Source organism: Schistocerca serialis, chromosome 6 (assembly GCF_023864345.2).
Source record: "Schistocerca serialis cubense isolate TAMUIC-IGC-003099 chromosome 6, iqSchSeri2.2, whole genome shotgun sequence".
In the NCBI taxonomy this organism is placed as follows: domain Eukaryota; kingdom Metazoa; phylum Arthropoda; class Insecta; order Orthoptera; family Acrididae; genus Schistocerca; species Schistocerca serialis.
In genome coordinates, this window is record NC_064643.1 from 577,914,774 (window position 1) to 577,935,227 (window position 20,454).

The 20,454-nt window shown below is 41.0% G+C and overlaps 1 protein-coding gene across 1 annotated transcript in view; it reads right to left on the reverse strand.

Annotated features, from left to right (window-relative positions):
- LOC126485131 (aromatic-L-amino-acid decarboxylase-like) overlaps window positions 1-20,454 on the reverse strand; it is a 179,549-nt gene that overhangs the window by 102,110 nt on the left and 56,985 nt on the right. The window contains exons 3-4 of the mRNA XM_050108775.1: window positions 2,793-2,913; window positions 153-266 (exon numbers count right to left, since the gene is read on the reverse strand). Coding sequence (XP_049964732.1) covers window positions 153-266; window positions 2,793-2,913 — 235 coding nt within the window. The remainder of the gene's footprint in view (window positions 1-152; window positions 267-2,792; window positions 2,914-20,454) is intronic.

Below are 20,454 nucleotides of genomic sequence, written 5' to 3' on the forward strand. Positions count from 1 at the left end.
AAATCACAATGTAACATTAACAGATTTTAAACACATTCTATTTATGTATACAACTTTTTGTTAGATGTACAAACTGGCATTATATTTCACATGTGGCTTTCTATGTCTATAAGTATGACAAACATAGACAAATAACATGACAAATCTATTACCCAGCTAAATCCAACACCAGAAATTGCAGCACTCAGAATCTCTCCCACAATTGCAGGGTAGGAAACTGCTGTTGGATAAAATGCATGGAAACTTGGAGACTGCCAATGTGTAACCTGTAAGTACAAACACACACTGACGTACAACAATATTAAATTGTGCTAAAATAATACAATTTTAAGCTTTCAATGATTTTTATAGAAATAATAATGACAATGGAACACATCAAAGACATTATACAATATAAAAAGGAGTGTATGTCCACGCTGAAACTGTCATTGAAGGTTTCAGATAACAGACAGAAGATAAAAACTTTTGAAATGCATTACAGCCTATCATGGAGATGCAGTAACACGGTAACATACATTTTTTGACCATAGGGAAACTTTCATCATTAAAATTGCAACACCATGAAGGTGGCATGAAACAAATATCAGACTTTCATGAAGCACCCTATATCCTTGGAAATGCAGCAGATTGTTTCAGCACAACCAAGCAAAACAGAAGTGATTTTCGAAAAATAATTAAGAAATGCTGGGATGGTTTCTTGGAGAAGAACTTTGGTGCTTCCCTTTCCAAGCTTTATCCAGTTGGAGCTTGAGTTCTGTATCTAATGAACTGTTCATATGTACAATGTTGAACCCTAAACCTTCTCCCTTCCTCAACTACTTGTGCTACTATAAAATGGTAGAAGCTTTGACCATCTGTAATGTGTCCATTCAGTTCCCATCAATATTGCATCTGCTCTTTCATTTCACCATATTGATTTTGGAAAATGATTATGTTTTTTAATGTGTCATGTTTTGAATGAAGATACTAAGGAGTGTTCTTTGTAAACCACAGGTTTGTCCAAGTTTAGTGGCATGCCTTGCTAATGTGATGTTCTGTGTGTGACACAACTGAAGGAGGTGGAAGTACAGTTACATCCAAGTGTGAAAACCACTGTCTCCTGAGGAAATGCCCTTCTTCACAGTAATGTGACCACGGAAAGCTTAATACATGGCTTGCCTTATTCATTTATTAATCATTTCCTGTAGAGCCCGTAAGTGAGAACCTCCAGCTGCATAGAATGAGTCTACATAAACACTAACCAAAGAGAAGTAACATTTGGACACAGTGTAGTAAGAGCAAGCTATCGCTATATTGTTTGTGAGAGCTAAATATAACATAGAAAATTATCAGGAAGACCACTCCTTTGGAAAAGAAGTGCTCCTCCTGCAGATATATTAAATAGTTGCAATTGATATTTGATTGTTATCCTGATATTAACTCAAATACATTTGTATTTTTAAACAAAATATTTAGCTGTAGCTGTAGTAACAGTCAGTAATTTGTAGAAGGAATGACAAATGAGATGATTTTTAAAAAAAAAATGTTTGTTCAAATTGATAGAGATTATAAACTTCTTGGTTTATGTTAGATGGAAGGTCTTTGAAAGCTTTTTCACCTGAAGCACAATATGGGGACAGGGAGAGTGTCTGTATGCTCAAAAAATGGACTTAAGTTCCAGGTCATAGACCTAAATGAGTACTGCATTGAATAGTTCTCTGGGTGCTGTGCTTCAGTAATAGACTTGGAAAGAAACAAAGCAACAATTCTAACAGTGTACAGGCACTAACAGGAACTTTTTTCAACTTCATTGAGCAATTAGAGAGAGAGTATTAATTATGACTTGGTACAAATAACTACGAAGGATTATATATGGTGTTTTTATTATTGATCGCATCTTGCACAGTGCTAATTGAGGGCATCTACAGTTACTGATGACCAGCTATGGTTTGTCCGAATTGTAACAGGCACAACTACAATACAAGGACATCACACAACAGCAAAATGACATCACCTTACAATCAAGTTAAGGTGAAGATCATAAATTCTACCTCAGGCATCTTACAGAGATGGATGTTGCTCAACAGACAATGAGAAGATGTTAACAACTGGTACACAGTAGTTGAAAAAATTGAATCTTTCTTGAAAATATTCTTACAACATTATAAATCCAGTCAGTTACAGTTACAGTGAAAGCTGAGACAGAAGGTGACTAAAATTTGGGATCAAATTATCTTGTGCCATGAAGAGAGAACTTTATTTAATACACAGAGCTATCTCCTGTCAATATTGCAAACTCTTTCACTTTGTTATCAAAACAGCAAAAACCACTTACTATCAAGAAGAAACAAAGCAGAGGAAATTATGAGCATTATTTAGCATGAAATGAATAAACTCAGTTAAGCAAATAGATTTAAACTCCATGATGACAACATTAGTAGGGCAATTTATTTTAAATTCCAATCATTCAGTGATTTATATATGAAGAAAGTTAGAACATGTAATAGATACAAACTACCAGCAAGTCCACCCAGAACATTTGTGGAAAAAAATTATAAGCTAATTTTATTACAGATGCAAATGCACTGAATGTAAACTTTTACAAATATTAAATTATCAACTACATATAAACAAATAATTTTAATGATTTTAGGTTCTTGCAATTTATGCAGCATTGATATCCATCATAGCTAAATGTCATATTACTCAGAAATATTTTAGGATAAAAGTAGTTGCCATCTACATACAACATCCCAGAGGATTAGTAAACGAGACATAAGAATTATTGAATGCTAGTCAATTGACTGACTTACTCCAGGCATAATGACATGCTCTACATCATGTATGACATCTTGCCATGTGTCTGGTTCATATGGTGCCTCAGATGGTAGCAGCTTACTCATGAAACCAGGTGTAACATCAGGTAACACAGGCCTGCAAACAAATTTTGGGTTAACATTTATTGACAATGGCATTAGTATTTAATATATCACTTGATTAAAATATTTGGGATGAGAACCACATGTCAAGCATTGTAGTTCTGAAAACTGTTAACTGATTATTGTCAATTTTTTTAGACAAAAAGTTTTTGTTGTAATCATTTTTACAATCTATGGCCCTACAAACCACTACTATTTGTTCAGAAACGATGTATTTCCACTATGACTATGATCAATTTACAAAGTTAATAAAATGTAAGATAAGAATATTTTGACTATTATAGTAAATTTCTTGTAACATTATCTTGTTGTGGCAGTTTTACAATTTTTAACCACGTCAATCAGCCAACTTTCATCATAAAACACTAATGATGTCTCCAGTTTCAGTGTTACCAAAAATATTTTTTTAATTGCTACTATAGCTCTCAGATATTGTGTTGGATGGTGTAACCGCAACTTTACAGAATTTCACGTGTCTCTAATGACCTCTCGTTGATAGGACGTCTCCTCTAATCTTGATTAATATTTCACCTCAACACCTGCTCATCCAGAGGAATGATGTTGATCACTTGTAGGGGATCACTGGAGAGCATTAATAGTTGTAGTAGGGCAGAGAATGCAGATGTTGAGTTGTGTTATCTGGCAGCAGATTCTGAACGATAGAGACAAAAACAAGCAACTTGATAGGTCACCAAAACTAAAGGCACAAAAAAGTGGATATCTGACTCCTCTTGTTGCATTATCCTCTACATTTCATGCAACTATAGCACATCCAATGATAGGTGCCACATCTTTCTGACATTATTTCTAGTGTAGTTGTTAAATAAATTAACAGCTCCGCAGTGCCCACATTATTGAAGATGCTGATGTAACTTATTCACCTATCTCCTAATTTTGCAATGGTTTCCATCAGTTAGGTGAAAAGTACAAAATACAACATATCTATGAAAAAGAACTCTCACCAGTGGTAGCTAGCTGAGCTACAAGCAGACACAATCATGCTCCAACTCATATCCACTTGTTTGGTTTAGAGAGTCAATGAGTTCAGTGATGCTGCAACCTGCAAAACTCACCTGCCTTGCTTTCACTGCACAAGCTCTGTCATTGCACTCCTTCTGGTGACACATTCACATACTTTGAATGAAATTATAGGCTGGGGAAGAGCTTGGTTGGCTAGAAAGTAAGTATCAAACTTTCCCGGTAAAAACAGACTATATTGTTGAGGAGCTGTGTCTGCACATTAAGTTAGTATGCATAAGTATCATATTGATAATCAAAGCAATATGTGTATCACACCAGAATTTAAGGAGACTGCATGGGAGCTAGTAATTCAGAGTAATTGTCTCTCGGATGTGTGACACAAGTCGAAGAATAAACATGCAGCTGAACATTACTCACAAGCACTCAACGACACCTGTACAAAATATCCTGACATGTGGGACTTCAAGCAATAGACACAAGGATATTGAAATCTGCCTGGGACCACTCAAAAAAGGATTCTCCACTCCTATCACTTTTACCACCTCATTACAACCGTAATGGAATCCACAATTACCTAAAACAACACTGAGAATATCTGCTTTAGGGTAGGTGGTATAGCCCTACGTACCATTACAGTGGAGTGATGATACTGAGGAACAGAATAGCCTTGTTCTTTTTCTTGTGATAATGTCTGCCCTGACAAGGCATGCAAGCGAGCTGGTTGTTAAATCCTGCTGTTGGGTGCTAGAATCTTACTGTTGCAGCATGGTGCTAGGCCCCAGTCTGTTACAGTAGTGGGCTGTGTCACCATCTGCCATGGCACAAACAACACTGCACTGCCACACTCATCTACTTCACTGGAGGTAGCGCCCTCTCACAACAGAGTTCAACAGAGCAACTACAAATGCTCTCTGCTGAGCGCCTCTCAGTCTCCTGTCTTGGACTACAGCCAGTGCCATGTCATTCTCCATAGAACTGTCAGTCCCATATAGACAAAGCAGCTTCAGCTATGTCTTCAGCTATGTCCAGCAGTGTCAACAGCCAACCACTGGTCTACAAGCTGCTACTAGACTTGATGGTTCAGTGTCTTGAACTTATGCCACCAAAAAGAGACCTCCTATAGATTATCTTCATCCAGCACTCTGGGTGTCTCCAAGGGATCACATCTTCAGCACCAGTGGGCCCATGCATCTATTAGACAGCTGGAAGCAGTGGCCATCTAGCATAAATACTGTTGCCTGGTGGATGCCTGACAATGACTTTGCATTTGCAAGGCTGGACCAGCCACTGCAATTCTGCTGAGGCAGCACTCCTGCTGGTGCTCTCACACTGCCAAGAACCGAGTACACCACTTTATGTTATTCTGAGGTGGCTACTGCTGCTTTCAATGACTGTGCATGTCACAGAGATGCCACCATTAATGTATGTACAAATTACTTGCAGGATGAGGAATGTTACTGCTGATCTTGTTTTTCTGATTCTGTGCTCACAGTGGCACTCATAGAATCCAAACTACCATCCTGTGCAAGCCATTCTGGGGAACTAATGACTATCCTGGCATTTAGTGGAGTCTGCATCCCTGACACCATTACATTTGATGTCAGAAGAAAGCCAGTAACAATGAGTAATATTGTGGGACAGTGATCAGCAGCGCTATTTCAATATGGTGTGAGGAAGCAACCTGTTTTTTGACCTTTTTCCATGACACTGGTTGACGATGTCTAATCATTTGGATTTGAGAATTATATGAAAGTTTTGACTGATGAAGGTGTACTCAGCCAGTCATTTGAGTGAATTTAGAGGGCAGTCTAACCACCATCCAGTTTGCAGCCAGCTAGGTGTGGTCACTTTAACTTGTTGGAGCACAATGCTCCATGTGCCCAATCATCAGCAGTAATTTGTTTTGGATGTATGCATTATGCAGAGAATGTAAAAATGTGTGTGGTTGGCACTCAGGCATAAGGATTACAAGGGTCTGTAACAAAAAGTGTAACAGTGATACTGGTAATAAGTGCTCATTTATTGTATTTTTTCTTTTGTTGTACAAACAGGTTTTGCATTGAGGGGTTACCACTGTTATGACAGGTCAGACCTTGCTGAATTAAGTGGCACAAATACGGGTGGACACCATGGACTTGCATAAGCAGTTAGTTGCATTAAGGGAGGACAGATCCTCATCCAGTGCATCAATAGTCATCCTAAATACTAGCAGTAGTTTCTCCTTTTTCAAGTAAGGAAGGGGAGGATGTGTTTATAGACAAACTGTTAACAGCCACGTAGCTTGGATGTTGGTTGGAGGGGCAGTTATCAAATATGGTCAAGTTATGTTTGGTAGGAGATGTGAAAACATAAATAATATATCGTGGGGAATTATGGAATGTTTGAACATTTGAAGTTTCGAGGGCAGACTTGTTACTGCATTATATGAGGACGAATAGTTGTAGATATTACCGTGAGCAATTAAACAGTGTATGAAAAAGGCAGAGGGAGTTCATCAAGAGTTTCACAGACAGGTTTAGAAAGCTTAATGTGAATATATATAAGTTGACAGAAAGTAATGACTAATGATACTAATAAGGTCCTACTGTAAGAGAAAGAAGAGAGGTGCTGGACTCATTAAACTCAGCATCCACATGCACCACCAGAGGGTGACCCCGACATTGTCGTCATATGTTCAGGAATTATTTTTTGCTTTGTTTCATAATTGACAGATTTCGTGTGCTGGTCCACATTGTCTTTGGAACAATGGATCTACCAGTGTACTTTTGTGTTAGTGCCTTATTATTATTATTCTGGATTTACAATGTGAGTACATTTTTCCAGCACCTATTCTAGATTACAGTAAGTCACTAATTATTGTTCTCCACTCTTCTCTATTTGTCCATAAATCTTCAGGAATGTTGTTCTTCCTCATTGCTGACTGAACTCCCTGTATCCATGTATCAGGTGGTCGTCCCCTTTTTCTTCTTCCAATTGGTACCCAGTCGATTATGCATTTTGGTAGCCTTTCCTGTTCCATTCGTCTGATGTGTCCATACCATTTAAGTTGTTTGTGCTCGATGAAATCAATAATTGAATTTTTACATTTCATCTTGTCTCTGATTACATCATTTCTTATTCTTTCTCGTCTTGATATTCTTGCTGAACGTCTCCAGAAATCCATTTCTGTGGCTAATAATTTTGATTTCAGTTGCCATTTTGTTGTCCACACTTCTGAACCATATGTAATAATGCTCCTAACTATTGTTTTAAAAATCCTTATTTTGTTATCAGTTGTTATGTGTTTGTCCCAGAGAATTCCATTCAATAAAGAGATTGTCGTCTTTCCAGAATTTATTCTTGATCTAATTTCTTTGTCCTGTTTCCCATCATTTGTAATTTTCACAACTAAATATTTATATTCCTCAGTAGCTGTTATTGTTCCCATCCCTTCTTCTAATATTAAGTCTCCATTCACTCCACCAATTACCATGTACTTTGTTTTATTCATGTTTACATTTAGACCTGATTTTTTATATTCTTGAATCAATTTTCTGGTCATATACTCTATGTCCTCACAGTCTTGGGGTATAATCAGTTGGTCATCTGCAAATTGTAACGAGTATATTGTTCTATCATTTATTGGTATTCCCATAGCATGACATTTTTTCTTCCAGTTCTGTAAAGTTACTTCTGTATATATTTTATACAATGTAGGTGAGATGCTACATCCTTGACGTAATCCTTTTCTGACTTGGAATCCATGTGATAGATATTTACCAATTTTTATTTTTGAAATAGAATTTTTATATAAATTTTGAATTGCTTTAATTATTCTTGGATTTATTCCTATTGATATTAAAGCTTTCCATAAACTGGATAAAGGCACACTATCATAGGCTTTTTCTATATCTATGAATACTAAATGTATAGGTTGTGCCCGAACCATTTTTTTTCAATAATTTGTTGTAGGCAAAAGATATGATCAATTGTTGATCTTACAGCTCTAAAACCTGCTTGTTCTTCAGCCTCCTTTTCTTTGTATTCTTGTTCTAACAAATATTTAATAATTCTTCCATATAATCTACTGAAGGTATTGGTCACTGTTATTCCCCTATAATTTTTACACTCATCTTTCGCTCCTTTTTTATGTATCACTGAAATATATCCTACTTTCAAATCATTTGGGACATCTTCCCCATTTAAACATCTTTCGAAAAGGTTTCTTAACAATTCCATTAATTTCTTTGTTCCTAATTTTAATAATTCTGCAGGAATACCTCCAATGCCTGTAGCCCTTCCATTCTTTAAAGATTTTATTGCAGTTTTTACTGTCTCTATTTCCAAACGGATGTAATTCTCTGCTTGTAGATCTATCATTTCATTATATTCAGGGTTTCCCAAGTATTCTTCCCTGTTTTCTGTTAATAAACTTTTAAAATATTTTTCCCAAGAGTCATGAGTAATATATTTAATATGTGTTGTTTCTTTAGAATTCCTTCTTAAATTTTTTATAGTTTTCCATGCTTCTGTGTTTCTTTTACCACCAATATAGGATTCAATTTTTTGACATGACTGTTCCCAAACTTTGTTTTTTGCTTCTGCAACCTTTTTCCGGATTTTCGCTTGTTGTGCATTAAGCTCTATTTTATCTTGAAGATTTCTGGTATTTAACCATTTTAAATATTTTTCTTTCTTTAGTTTCACTTCCTTTTTAATTTCTTCATTCCAGTAGTATAATGGATGGTTTGTACGTGTTTCTTCTGTTTCTCCTAAAGCTTCCTTGGTGGCTTCATGTAGTTTATTTACAATATAATGATACTGATCTTCTGTATTATCAAACTCTGATTCTACCAGTTTTTCATCTAATCTCTTTTGATATAAAAATATTGTGCTTTCATTCTCAAAACTATTCAAATTATATTTAGGAATTTTGATTTCTGTTAGTATATTTTCTATAGGACAATTTCGATTTTCTTCAGTGCTTTTTCCTCTGAAGGGGAATAAAAATTGGGAATTTACCAAATAATGATCGCTAAGAGTTACCCCTCTATATACTCTTATGTCATGTATTTTTATCCTCGTTTGCTGTTTAATTATAATATAGTCTATTATTGATTTTTGATTCAATGTATCTTTATGCCATGTGTATTTATGTATTTCTTTATGTTGATAAAAGCCATTTAATATTTTCAATGAATTTTGTTCACAGATATCAATAAGTCTATTACCATTATCATTTATAACATTTTCTCCAAATGGTCCTATAATTTTATTTCCAATTTTACTTCCAGTTCTACTGTTAAAATCCCCTGCAATAATAATCTCCCTGGTTTTCCCGATATCCTCTATGATTCCATTTAAATTATTATAGAAATCATCCTTTTTACAAATTGGTTCATCTTTACTTATTCCATATACTTCTATAATAGTAATTTTGTATCCATGAATATCAATATTAATTTTAATCAGATTTTCATCAATAGGTTCCCAGTTTGTGACAATTTTTTGAATTTGTTTTTCATCAATATCGATATCCCCTGTTTTGCTCTTTGATTTTTTGGGACACCACTATAGAAATGTGTATATGATCCTATTCGTTCAATACCTCGTCCTTTTTTCTTAGTTTCTGGAAGTGCCTTGCACCCTATTAATTGTGCTAGTGTACCTAATGTGCATTTGGTGAAAAGTGAACAATTACCTGGGCCCAGCCATGCCGGCACGGCAGCTACTTAACTGTAACCAGCCCAGCATGGGCACCGTCAAGTGCAACTATGCAGCTGCAGCTGCTGTGTGGACAGTGCATGCCACTTAATGACATTGTGAGTGATAACTGAGTGATGGCCGTTGTGGTTCACACCTCAGCTAAGCAGTTCACTTCGGTTTGGTCTGATGTGCCAAAGAAAATAGAGAATTGTTATTCGAAAGTTCGTGTGCATGGGGTCACACATTCTTATATGCGTGATGTCATAGCACAGCCCCCGCATGCCGTCTTGGCGACACTGGTTGCCTCGACCATGCTGGTTTCTGCGACCGTCACTCTGTGGTCACAGCATGATTGCCATCCACCCGCTTTTGTAATGGCATCGGCCATTCCACCTGTGCCAGTATCTGGATCAGGCCCCCGTGGTTGCACTGTGACTGCCTTCTGCCTGCTGTTGCAATGGCACCGGCTGTTACATCCATTCACCTTTCGGCCTGCATTTGGGACACATCATGCCATTGGTTGCACTCCACATCTTGTGCTGCTTGTGGCGCCCCCCCCCCCCCCCCCCCCCTCCATGCAGACCTCGGAAAATGCATTGCAAAAGGACAACCCTAAGACTTGGTTCGCATTGGTGGATCATCTACTGAATAATACCCGAGGGATTTTGGATGATGACGCACGTTTTGGCTGCCTGGTGAGCCACCTCCAAGCTCATCCTCACCTCATCAGTGATCTTCTCCTCTCACCACTCACCTTGCCCAAGTATTTAACGGCGGAAACATTGCTCATCGAATGCCTTTCTCGCCCACCAGCAGCGGCTATCCACCACATCATTCACGACAAGTACCTCGATGACCACACACCTTCACAGCTTTGGCGGCACCTTGGTTGCATTAATTGATGATCAAGCACTACCAGACGCCATGCTGTGGACCTTGTGGATGGTCAAACTTCTGTCTGACCTACACCTTCACCTGCTATCTCACATAGCTCACACTCTCAAGGTTCGCCTACGCATGGCCGATCTGGCCTATGCAATCATTCATCACCGACACTACCTGTCATGGTGATTCACCACCATTCATCACCATCGCCTTCAGTTGGCATGCCTGCACCTTCGGTTCTGCGCCCTGCTGGCAGGGGCGAGCGTGCACACCTCAGCAGCTCAGCGGCTTGTCAGGAACTGCCACCTGGCGGCCTACAGGAGGTACTGCCTGCTACCTCCCGACAGCGGCTGACCCAGCCTGAACAGCAGCCCAAGTTGTCTCATGCAATGACGCAGTCAGCTACGTCGCCCAGCCACTCCACACTGCCTCGCCTCCAGGCTTACCCACTATGATGGTACCATGCCACTTATGGGGACGCCGCTCAAAACTGCCGTGTGCCTTGTGCGTACCCAAATGATTCTAGAGGGCACGTTTAGGTACCACGTCCCACCATGATCGTCCATGGTACTACTGTCTGATGCTGCACCACTTGCTCCAGTGGTGCGACGCCTCTACATCACGGACTTGTCATCAGGCACTCACTTTCTCATCGAAACCAGCGCCGACGTCAGCATTATCCTGGCCAAGCACATGAGCAAAATAATTTCTCCTGCTAACCTCACTTTGACTGCTGCAAATCACTCTCCTATCGTGGTCCTTGGCTCCATCAAGATGTCGCTTCACCTGTCACCAGTCGCCATCTTTCATCGGATTTCCACGTTGCCAACATGGATGAACCTGTGATTGGGTATGACTTCCTACACCATTACAAACTTTCGCCAGACCTGCAGGCCGCAACGCTCTGCCATGCGTCTGGTTCTACCATTCCGTGCTCAAACAAGTTCGGCACAACTCAACTCTCTGCATGGCTACACTTCCCACATGTGCATCTCTGCTCGAGGGTATTACTGTACGACACTCTGATTTATCAGACGTGCCTACACAAATCGACAAGCTCTGCACACGTTACAAGGCATTACGCACCCACATTGCCACAGTCTCTGCTGAATTGGTTCATGCATGGAGTATGATTCGCAGTCTCTCAGCAGAGCTGCATAATTTGGAACCGTCATTTGCTTCTACTGCATCTTCACACAGCATTGCTCATGTGTTGCTCCTCCTGCTGCTGGTTCTACTCCGTCGTAGGTGAATCTACAAGATGCTCATGTTCTTGCTTGGCGGGGTTTCTCACATCACGTGGCTGCTGCGCCATGCCCTCCATCGTCGTTTGCTGCCGACGTCCCGCCCACTCCATTCTGGCCCAGCAAGGTCAGTGAACCACTCATGCCCCCCTCTCGCCCCACCTGCCTGCCTCCCTTCGCAAGTATTGGTCATCAGCAATGGCACTTGTCATAGAGTCCACATCATGGACTGCCCACCTGTACATTATTAAGCTAGACGTCTTAACGTTTCCAAACTTGTGCAAGCGACAGAAACTGTTCAGGATTTATTGGCTTCCAGCATGCTCCGACCATCGGACAGCAACTGGTCTTAACATATCGACCTTATTCCTAAGAAGGATAGCTTGTTATGCATGTGCGGTGACTACAGGTCCCTTAATGCTTGGACAATCATTGATTCCTATCTCATTACTCAAATCCAGAATTTCACACAAATACTACATGGCTCGAAGTCCTTCTCTGTCTTAGATTGTTCGAAGGCATATCACCAAATTCCCTTGCATTCACTGGATATTCTGAAGACGGCCATCATCACACCGTTAGGCCTATCTGAATACTGTTACATGCCTCATGGCTTCAAAAATGCTGCGCAGACATGGCAACGGTTCATTGATTCCATTTTGCTACCTCTACCTTTTGCTTATTTGGATGACATACTGATTTTTTTATCGTCTGCCAAGGAGCACCAGTTTTACCTTGATGCAGTGCATTCGGTGCTCGCGGCCAACAGTGTGGTGATCAACCACAACAAATCTCAACTCTATTCTACATCAGTTACATTCCTTGGCCATATGGTCTCAGCTGACAGCCTCTGACCAACGGATTCTTGTGTCGAAACCATTTTTGCACTGCCTCTTGTTGAGGATTATGCTCAACTTCGTCGTTTTATGGGTGTGGTAAACTTTTATCAACACCATATCCCTCCGGCTGCTTCCATCCAATGAGCCCTTATCGATGCCCTCTCTGGCAAAGATACCATGGGGAAGTAACGTTGGACTGTACTAAGCCCATGCTCGATGCATTTGATAATCTGAAAAACTGCGATCCTGGAAGCAATCACTCTCGCCCACCCCAACCCTGAGGCCCATATTTCTGTTACGACTGATACTAGCGAGTCAGCTGTTGGCGCTGTCTTACAACAGCAGACTACGGACTCCACTCAGCCACTCTGTTTCTTTAAACAAAAAAACTAACCAGGAGTCAGTGTAAGTGGTCGGCTTTCGACTGCAAACTTCTTGCGGTTTATGAGGCAGTCAAACACTTCCGGAGCAACCTGGAGGGGCGTCCTTTCACTATCTAAACGGACCACAAACCTCTCGTTGATGTAATACGCAACTCGGCGAAGAACCTCCTGCCGCGACGCTTCCAGCACATGGACTTTATTTGTCATCATTCCTCGTACACTTGTTACATCCGTGGTGCAGAAAATGTTGTAGTTGACTATCTATCTCAGTGCTCTCCTCACCCTTGAACTTAGATGACCTCGCTTGAGTCCAGACTGAAGACGCGGATACACAGTGATTGGTTTCAGACAACGAGTCATCACTCGCTATTAAACCTGTTGTCCTGCATAGGTCGGTGACCCCGGTCCTCTGCAACGTTTCTACGGGTTGCCCCCGCCCCTTGGTGCCGTCCACTCTCTGGCACGGGATCTTCGACACTTTACACAACCTGGCCCACCCCAGAATGCGGGCAACAACGAGACTAGTTACTGAAAGTTTCATCTGGCCCAACGTGCAGCATGATTGCCGCTCCTGGACCCACGCATATGTCCCTCGCCAACATAGTAAAGTGGGAAGACATGCGCAGCCTTCTTTAGGACAGTTTAACGTTCCCAAGGTCCACCTTCGGCACGTATTCATTGACATGGTTGCCCCCTCCCCCCTTCTGAGGGGTACAAATACATACTGTCTATGATCAGGCGTGCAACCAGTTGGGTTGAGGTGATTCCTCTTGTCGACATAATGGCAGAGACCATAGTTCGCACTTTCATATCAGTATGAGTCTCGAGATTTGGCTGCCCCTTTCACTTACTACTGATCAGGGATGACAATTTGAGTCCACGCTTTTCATTCCACTGTGTGAGCTGTGCGGAGTTGCCAAATTTCACACTATGGCCTATCACCCGCAGGCAAACAGCATGGTTGAGTGATGGCACCAAACTCTAAAAGCTGCTCTCATGTGCCACAGTGGGCTTTGGTCTGAGGCACTTCCTTAGGTCTTACTTGGTATCCATTCCACCCACAAGGAGGATCTGAATGCTTATATAGAGGTCTTATATGGAGAAACCCTACTCAGGCCAGCTGAATTCGTCGATGATTACCCCCGACTGACGCAATTGACCTTCCGGCCCTTGTAGAAGGAGTGCGTGCACCCGTCGCCCGCCTTCAACAACCCCTGCCTCGCGCTTATTCCTCGCCGCCAGTGTTTGTACACAAAGATCCGGCATCGTGTGAGTTTGTAATGCTGCGTGAAGACTCTGTACGTGCGGCCCTGCAACCACCGTAACCGATTAAAAGCGGCGTGGTCCTTCGCCGAACCGCGCTCCAACGCCTCCGGTCTGATTGCCATCGTGGCCACCTCATCCGCTGATGTAGCTGTCTTGATCTCCAGCGACGCTGCACCGCCTGCGCAGCAGTTCAACGCACTTGACCCTGTCGGTGTGACTTCTGAGGCGCCCACTTCTCGCGCGGGACGCCGTCAAAGTCTAACCCCCCTCCCCCCTGTAAACTATCTTATGAGCATACTATCCGACCTTGTGTGCGTTGTCGGACGGAAATCTAAATTGCAGTCCTCCGAAATGCGAGTGCATTTCGTTCGATGCTGTTTTATTTAACACAAGCCTTTGCTGAAGCACTGTTACCTAAAGTGAGCGTGACGGGGGGCATAATATTAGAGCAGTTAACACTGGTATTCGGAAGTAAAGCAGTCGCGAAAAGAACGAATTGCGATTCCAACTTCACCATGAGAGTTACCGGTGACGATTTTTTTTTGTTTTTTGAAGAAAGTGCATTTGTCCTTGTGACGGAGCAGACAATGGAAGCAATTGTGGCACAACAGCGTCTATAACGGTGACTTCCTACTTTGCAATTTGTTTTTTTAGAAACAGAGACCTTGACGTGTGTTACGTCAGAATGGAAGTCAAGTCTTTAGGGAAGCTATAAAAAAGGAAAAAAGTGTACTTAACAGCTAGCATTCCTTACCTACTCAAAAACTCACTATAAGATTTTATCGTTGCGAGAAATGGCCGTTTATTCGTTTACGAAGCAAAGCAATGTTCGTTCAACAGTTTCCAGCGATTTGTTATCATCGGTGTAGAGACGAGGCAAATACCGGTACTAAGCTAGTGTAGGCTTACTTTAAATGATGTAGCTAGAGCCAATTAAAAAAAGGGGGGGGGGGTCCAAGCGACCAGTGTCGCTAAATCATCTTTTTTAAAGCTAACTCTGTCTACATTTTAATCCCATTTAGCTGGCAAGTGAGTAATTAAGGTGGGGTCCGGAAGTATGGCTTTTTTCACAATCATTTGGCTTTTTTCGGGCTTTCTTTTTCTTGAGTATAGGAAAACATTAAAATCGATGTTATTGAAAGGAAAATTGTTTGCAGTGACTTCAGATTTCAAAACACACTTTAATAATCCCTTGAAGATGTATTATTAGATTGAATTAAAATGCACAACAAAGCAAACTAAAGCTGTGTTGGTGTGCGTTCCGGGCTTGTCAGAATACACATATACAAGAACAAAAGCGTGACTACGGAATATAAACAGGAGAGTTACTGAAATGTTGTTGCATCGTACAGTACCGTAGCTGACAGGATCGTAAACTCGTTGATAGACGACGTCAGCGAAGTGTCTGAACTTCAGAATAACGAAGGGAGCTGTTCTAAGCAAAGCAAACTGATTTGTATACGATGAATCACAAGTCGTATGCTTCTCAGTTACAACAAACAATGTGCCAGCGACTGAACTGAGGAGAGGAAAGCGAATATCAACGCAGTGCGGTGGTTTGCTACTGTGCACAGTCTCACTACAATGCACAAATGATTTGGATGAAACGATGCTAAATATAGACTTCATGGGTACAAATTAAAGTTTAAATTGTGATGTATAGTGAGGCATATCATCCGGTTTGAAATTTTAAAAATGCAAGTCTACTGTTGCTGTATTATCAAGGATATTGTCTTATGATATTGTCCTGTAAATTCCAAATTAGTGAAATAAATATAAACCCCTGCTAGTCTGTTACACAGTACCCAGGCTCGAGATTGGGAGATAATTTGTGTGAAATCTTATGGGACTTAACCGCTAAGGTCATCAGTCCCTAAGCTTACACACTACTTAACCTAAATTATCCTAAGGAGAAACACACACACCCATGCCCGAGGGAGGACTCGAACCTCCGCCGGGGTTAGAAGCACAGCCCATGACTGCAGCGCCGTAGACCGCTCGGCTAATCCCGTGCGGCAGATTTGGAGATTTGTATACAATTAGTACATAGCATTAGCGGTGCCATAGTGCAAGATTTGGATATTACAGCGTGCATCAAAGACTTGGTAGATCGTCATAAAATGCCGAAATTTAGCTTAAAGTGGTTTGCAATGATTGATGTTGCACTTGATGATGAGGAACAGAGGGCAAAAAGAGTATGGGTTTGAAAAATGTTAAAAGATCGAGACTGTGAAGGAGAGTTACACACTCTTTACAAGGAGCTGGAAGAAGAGGTGTCATCGTTCTATAAATATTTCGGAATTTCTAAACAACAGTTTTTTTACCTGTTAAACAAGATACAAATAAAATTACGAATATAAATTCAACATTTAGGCGTTCAATATCACCTCGACAGAAGTTGATGGTTCGCCTTCGTTGTGTCTAGATGGACCGTTTTAGTGTGCTTGAACTGTGTTTATAAATATTTCTGCAACCTAATTTTCGTCTTTAATTTATTACGAATCTTATTTTAAGCTACTGCATTACGCATCAGCTTTACTTCCGGTTTTTATTTTCGCTATTCCACTGACAAATCGTGAATACAGCACACTGAACAAGATATGTATAGCTTTTTTCTCCCTTTTTCCCCACGTATTCCCTCAGTGAATAAAATAAAATCTTTTAACTTAGTATTGTCTTCCAGTACACATTAAGATCTTTTCGCGATAGCAGTCAGTGGGGAATACTTTCGTATTAGTTCACACTGTGCACTTAATGCAAAGTTTCTCGCCAATTAGGCTCGCTATGGCCCGTCGAAACGTTCTTCCCGAGAAATCTTGGCGTGATGTGACGTTCGATGACAATCCATTGACGGCGTGTGTGAATTGCCACTATTTGAAATACAGAGGAGAATCTTACACCGGCCTTGGATGTAGCTTGTACTTCCGCATTGTACGCGGCAGTTCCCAGACGTCCGACGTATGTCCAAATATTAGGTGAGTGGCATCACAAACCACAGAGGTCGCAACTTTTAGACAAAAGAAATTATTTGACTTCACAGTAGACTTTTGGTACTTTTTGTAAACATCCTGGAAACTGTTAACGAAGGTTGCTTTTCAGATACATCGAAACACTGGCGTAGATCGTCTTAAGATGTCTGACAAGTCTGCCGAATGCATACTTTACGGGTTTCTTTTGAGGTAGAGAAACGTAAGGAACTGGAAGACTTAGTTTAAAACTTGTTTATTTACTGATATAATTAAGTACAATTTCAGTAAGAAATCACCAGTGTCGGGCGTTATCGCCTGTCATGAGATCAACAAGACAAATTCGTAAAACATTTATCCATTATGGATGACTACTGTGCTGAATAAAGGTTTCTAGAAATAACTGTAGCCGCGCGGGGTACCTCTCGGTTGATTGCACTTTGCCACGGTTCGCGCGTTTCCACCCGTCGGAGGTTCGAGTTCTCCGTTGGGCTTGGGTGTGTGTGTTGTCCTTAGCATACGTAAAGTTAGATTAAGTAGTGTGTAAGCCTAGGGACCGACGACCTCAGCAGTTTGGTCCCATAGGAACTTACCACAAATTACCAAATAACTGTAATCAGTTGCCTCCGCAGTTATTTCTGCAAACAAATTTGCAAGTTTAAAAGTTACAAGTGAAAGTACGCAGATGACGTCAAAATTAAAACATGTAAAATATAATGTTGTCGTATCATAAAACAGAAGCAGCAACTGACACCAAGCACTGAGAAAACCACGTTGTCACTGAATATAAGTGTGACGCATCATGTATAGTATAAAGACTAATCTCGTGGTGGGCATTTAACTAGCTTTTTATGTGCTATTCATATACAGTGAGATATTTATACCAAATTTAGAGGAGCCTACATAAGTAAGTGGAGAAAATGTATAACACTGCATTAAAAAGTTTGCAATTAGCGTGTTTTATGATATAGATGTGATGCATTTGTGACTAGAGGATAAATTACACAAAAATAATATGACTGCAAGCTAATAAGTTTACAACATTTAAATTTTTAAAAATCCTTTTAAAATTTCACACCGAATAAAATGAATGCCTAGAGATCTTGAAAAGATGTCGACAATAACATGTTATACCTACAAGTTGTCACTAGTGTACGACATTTGATACGTATTAACTGCTATGCAAAACATAGGGATGAGAAGGATAGAGTAACATAAGATATTCATTGGAAAAGACAGTGTGTGTCAATTAGCTAGCAGTTACGGTGCACTGCGACGGTTGTATTCATTGTAACATGGCTCGGAGACAACGTTTAGACGACTTCACATGGGGAAGAATCATAGGGAAACTGGAAGAAGGTCGAAGTTTGACGAATGTAGCCCAGGAGTTTGACATTGCTCACAACATTGTTATATGTACCGGATGATCAAAAAGTCAGTATAAATTTGAAAACTGAATAAATCACGAAATAATGTAGATAGAGAGGTACAAATTGACACACATGCTTGGAATGACATGGGGTTTTATTAGAACTAAAAAAATACAAAAGGTCAAAAACTGTCCGACAGATGGCGCTTCATCTGATCAGAATAGCAATAATTAGCATAACAAAGTAAGACAAAGCAAAGATGATGTTCTTTACAGGAAATGGTCAATATGTGCACCATCATTCCTCAACAATAGCTGTAGTCGAGGAATAATGTTGTGAACAGCACTGTAAAGCATGTCCGGAGTTATGGTAAGGCACTGGCGTCGGTTGTTGTCTTTCAGCATCCCTAGTGATGTCGGTCGATCACGATACACTTGCGACTTCAGGTAACCCCAAAGCCGATAATCGCACGGCCTGATCTGGGGACCTGGGAGGCCAAGCATGACGAAAGTGGGGCTGAGCACACGATCATCACCAAACGACGCACGCACGAGATCTTTCACGCGTCTAGCAATATGGGGTGGAGCGCCATCCTGCATAAACATCGTATGTTCCAGCAGGTGTTTATCAGCCAGGCTGGGGATGATGCGATTCTGTAACATATCAGCGTACCTCTCACCCGTCACGGTAGCAGTTACAAAACCAGAATCATGCATTTCCTCGAAGAAAAAAGGCCCGATAACGATAGATGTGGTAAATCCAACCATACCGTGACTTTCTCGTCGTGCAATGGAGTTTCCACCACAGTTCTAGGATTTTCGGTAGCCCAAATTCTGCAGTTGTGGGCGTTGACAGACCCTCGGAGCGTGAAATGAGCGTCGTCGGTCCACAACATGTTACTCAACCGATCGTCATCTTCCGCCCTCTTTTGAAACGCCAGGTAACAGTTAAGTGTCTCAGCAGCATTACGCCTTGTGCCCGGTCGGTCACTACGGGGTCTATCGTCTACACAACCCGTGGCTTCGAACTTCGAAATCATTCTCGACACAGCTTTACCCGTTCGAATCCCCTTCCTATGGCGATAGGATCGTAACGCTGAACTAGCACATTCCCCATTCAGATAATACAGCTTCACTAAAAGCGACTTTACAGGTAACGTCAACATGCTGCGACTGCTGGCGCATCTGATTCTCTCTCACATTACAGTTCCTTTTATACACGATTGCCATGCGCAGTCACTGACGTTTTGCTGTTCAGCACCATCTGTCGGACATTTTGTGAACTTTGTTTTTTTTTTTTTTTTGGTCCTAATAAAACACCATGTCATTCCAAGCATTCCAAGCATGTGTGTCAATTTTTACCTCTCTATCTACATTATTCCGTGGTTTATTAAGTTTTCAAATTTATATTGACTTTTTGATCACCCGGTATATAGTGAACATTCCGAACCACTGGCACTGCTCCCTGAAGGAGAGGAAATGGTCGACCACTATCAACTAGGGAAGCAGATGACTATACATTGTGCAACAGGCAAGAAGGGACTCACATTAAACAATGGGTGGGACTGCAACTACATTTAACAGGACTGCAAGGCACGTTCCACAGTGGGATGATGACTGCGTAGAGGTTGGGCCCTTTACTCGACGACGTGTAGGGGCCTACGCTGTGGATCATTGACACTCGTATGTCGGTGGCTCTACTTGCAATGGGGCCAAGATATAGGGAGAGGACTACTGCGTAGCGGGATCGCTTTCTCTTCTCAGATGACAGCTGATTCAGACTAAGTACTGAGTCTGGACATAATCTCATATAATGAGACGTGGGAACACGTACTGCACCCAGGAACATTGTCGCTTATGATCATTTTGGTGGTCCAGGTCTTATTGTAGGAGACATAATGCATGGGCGTACTAACCT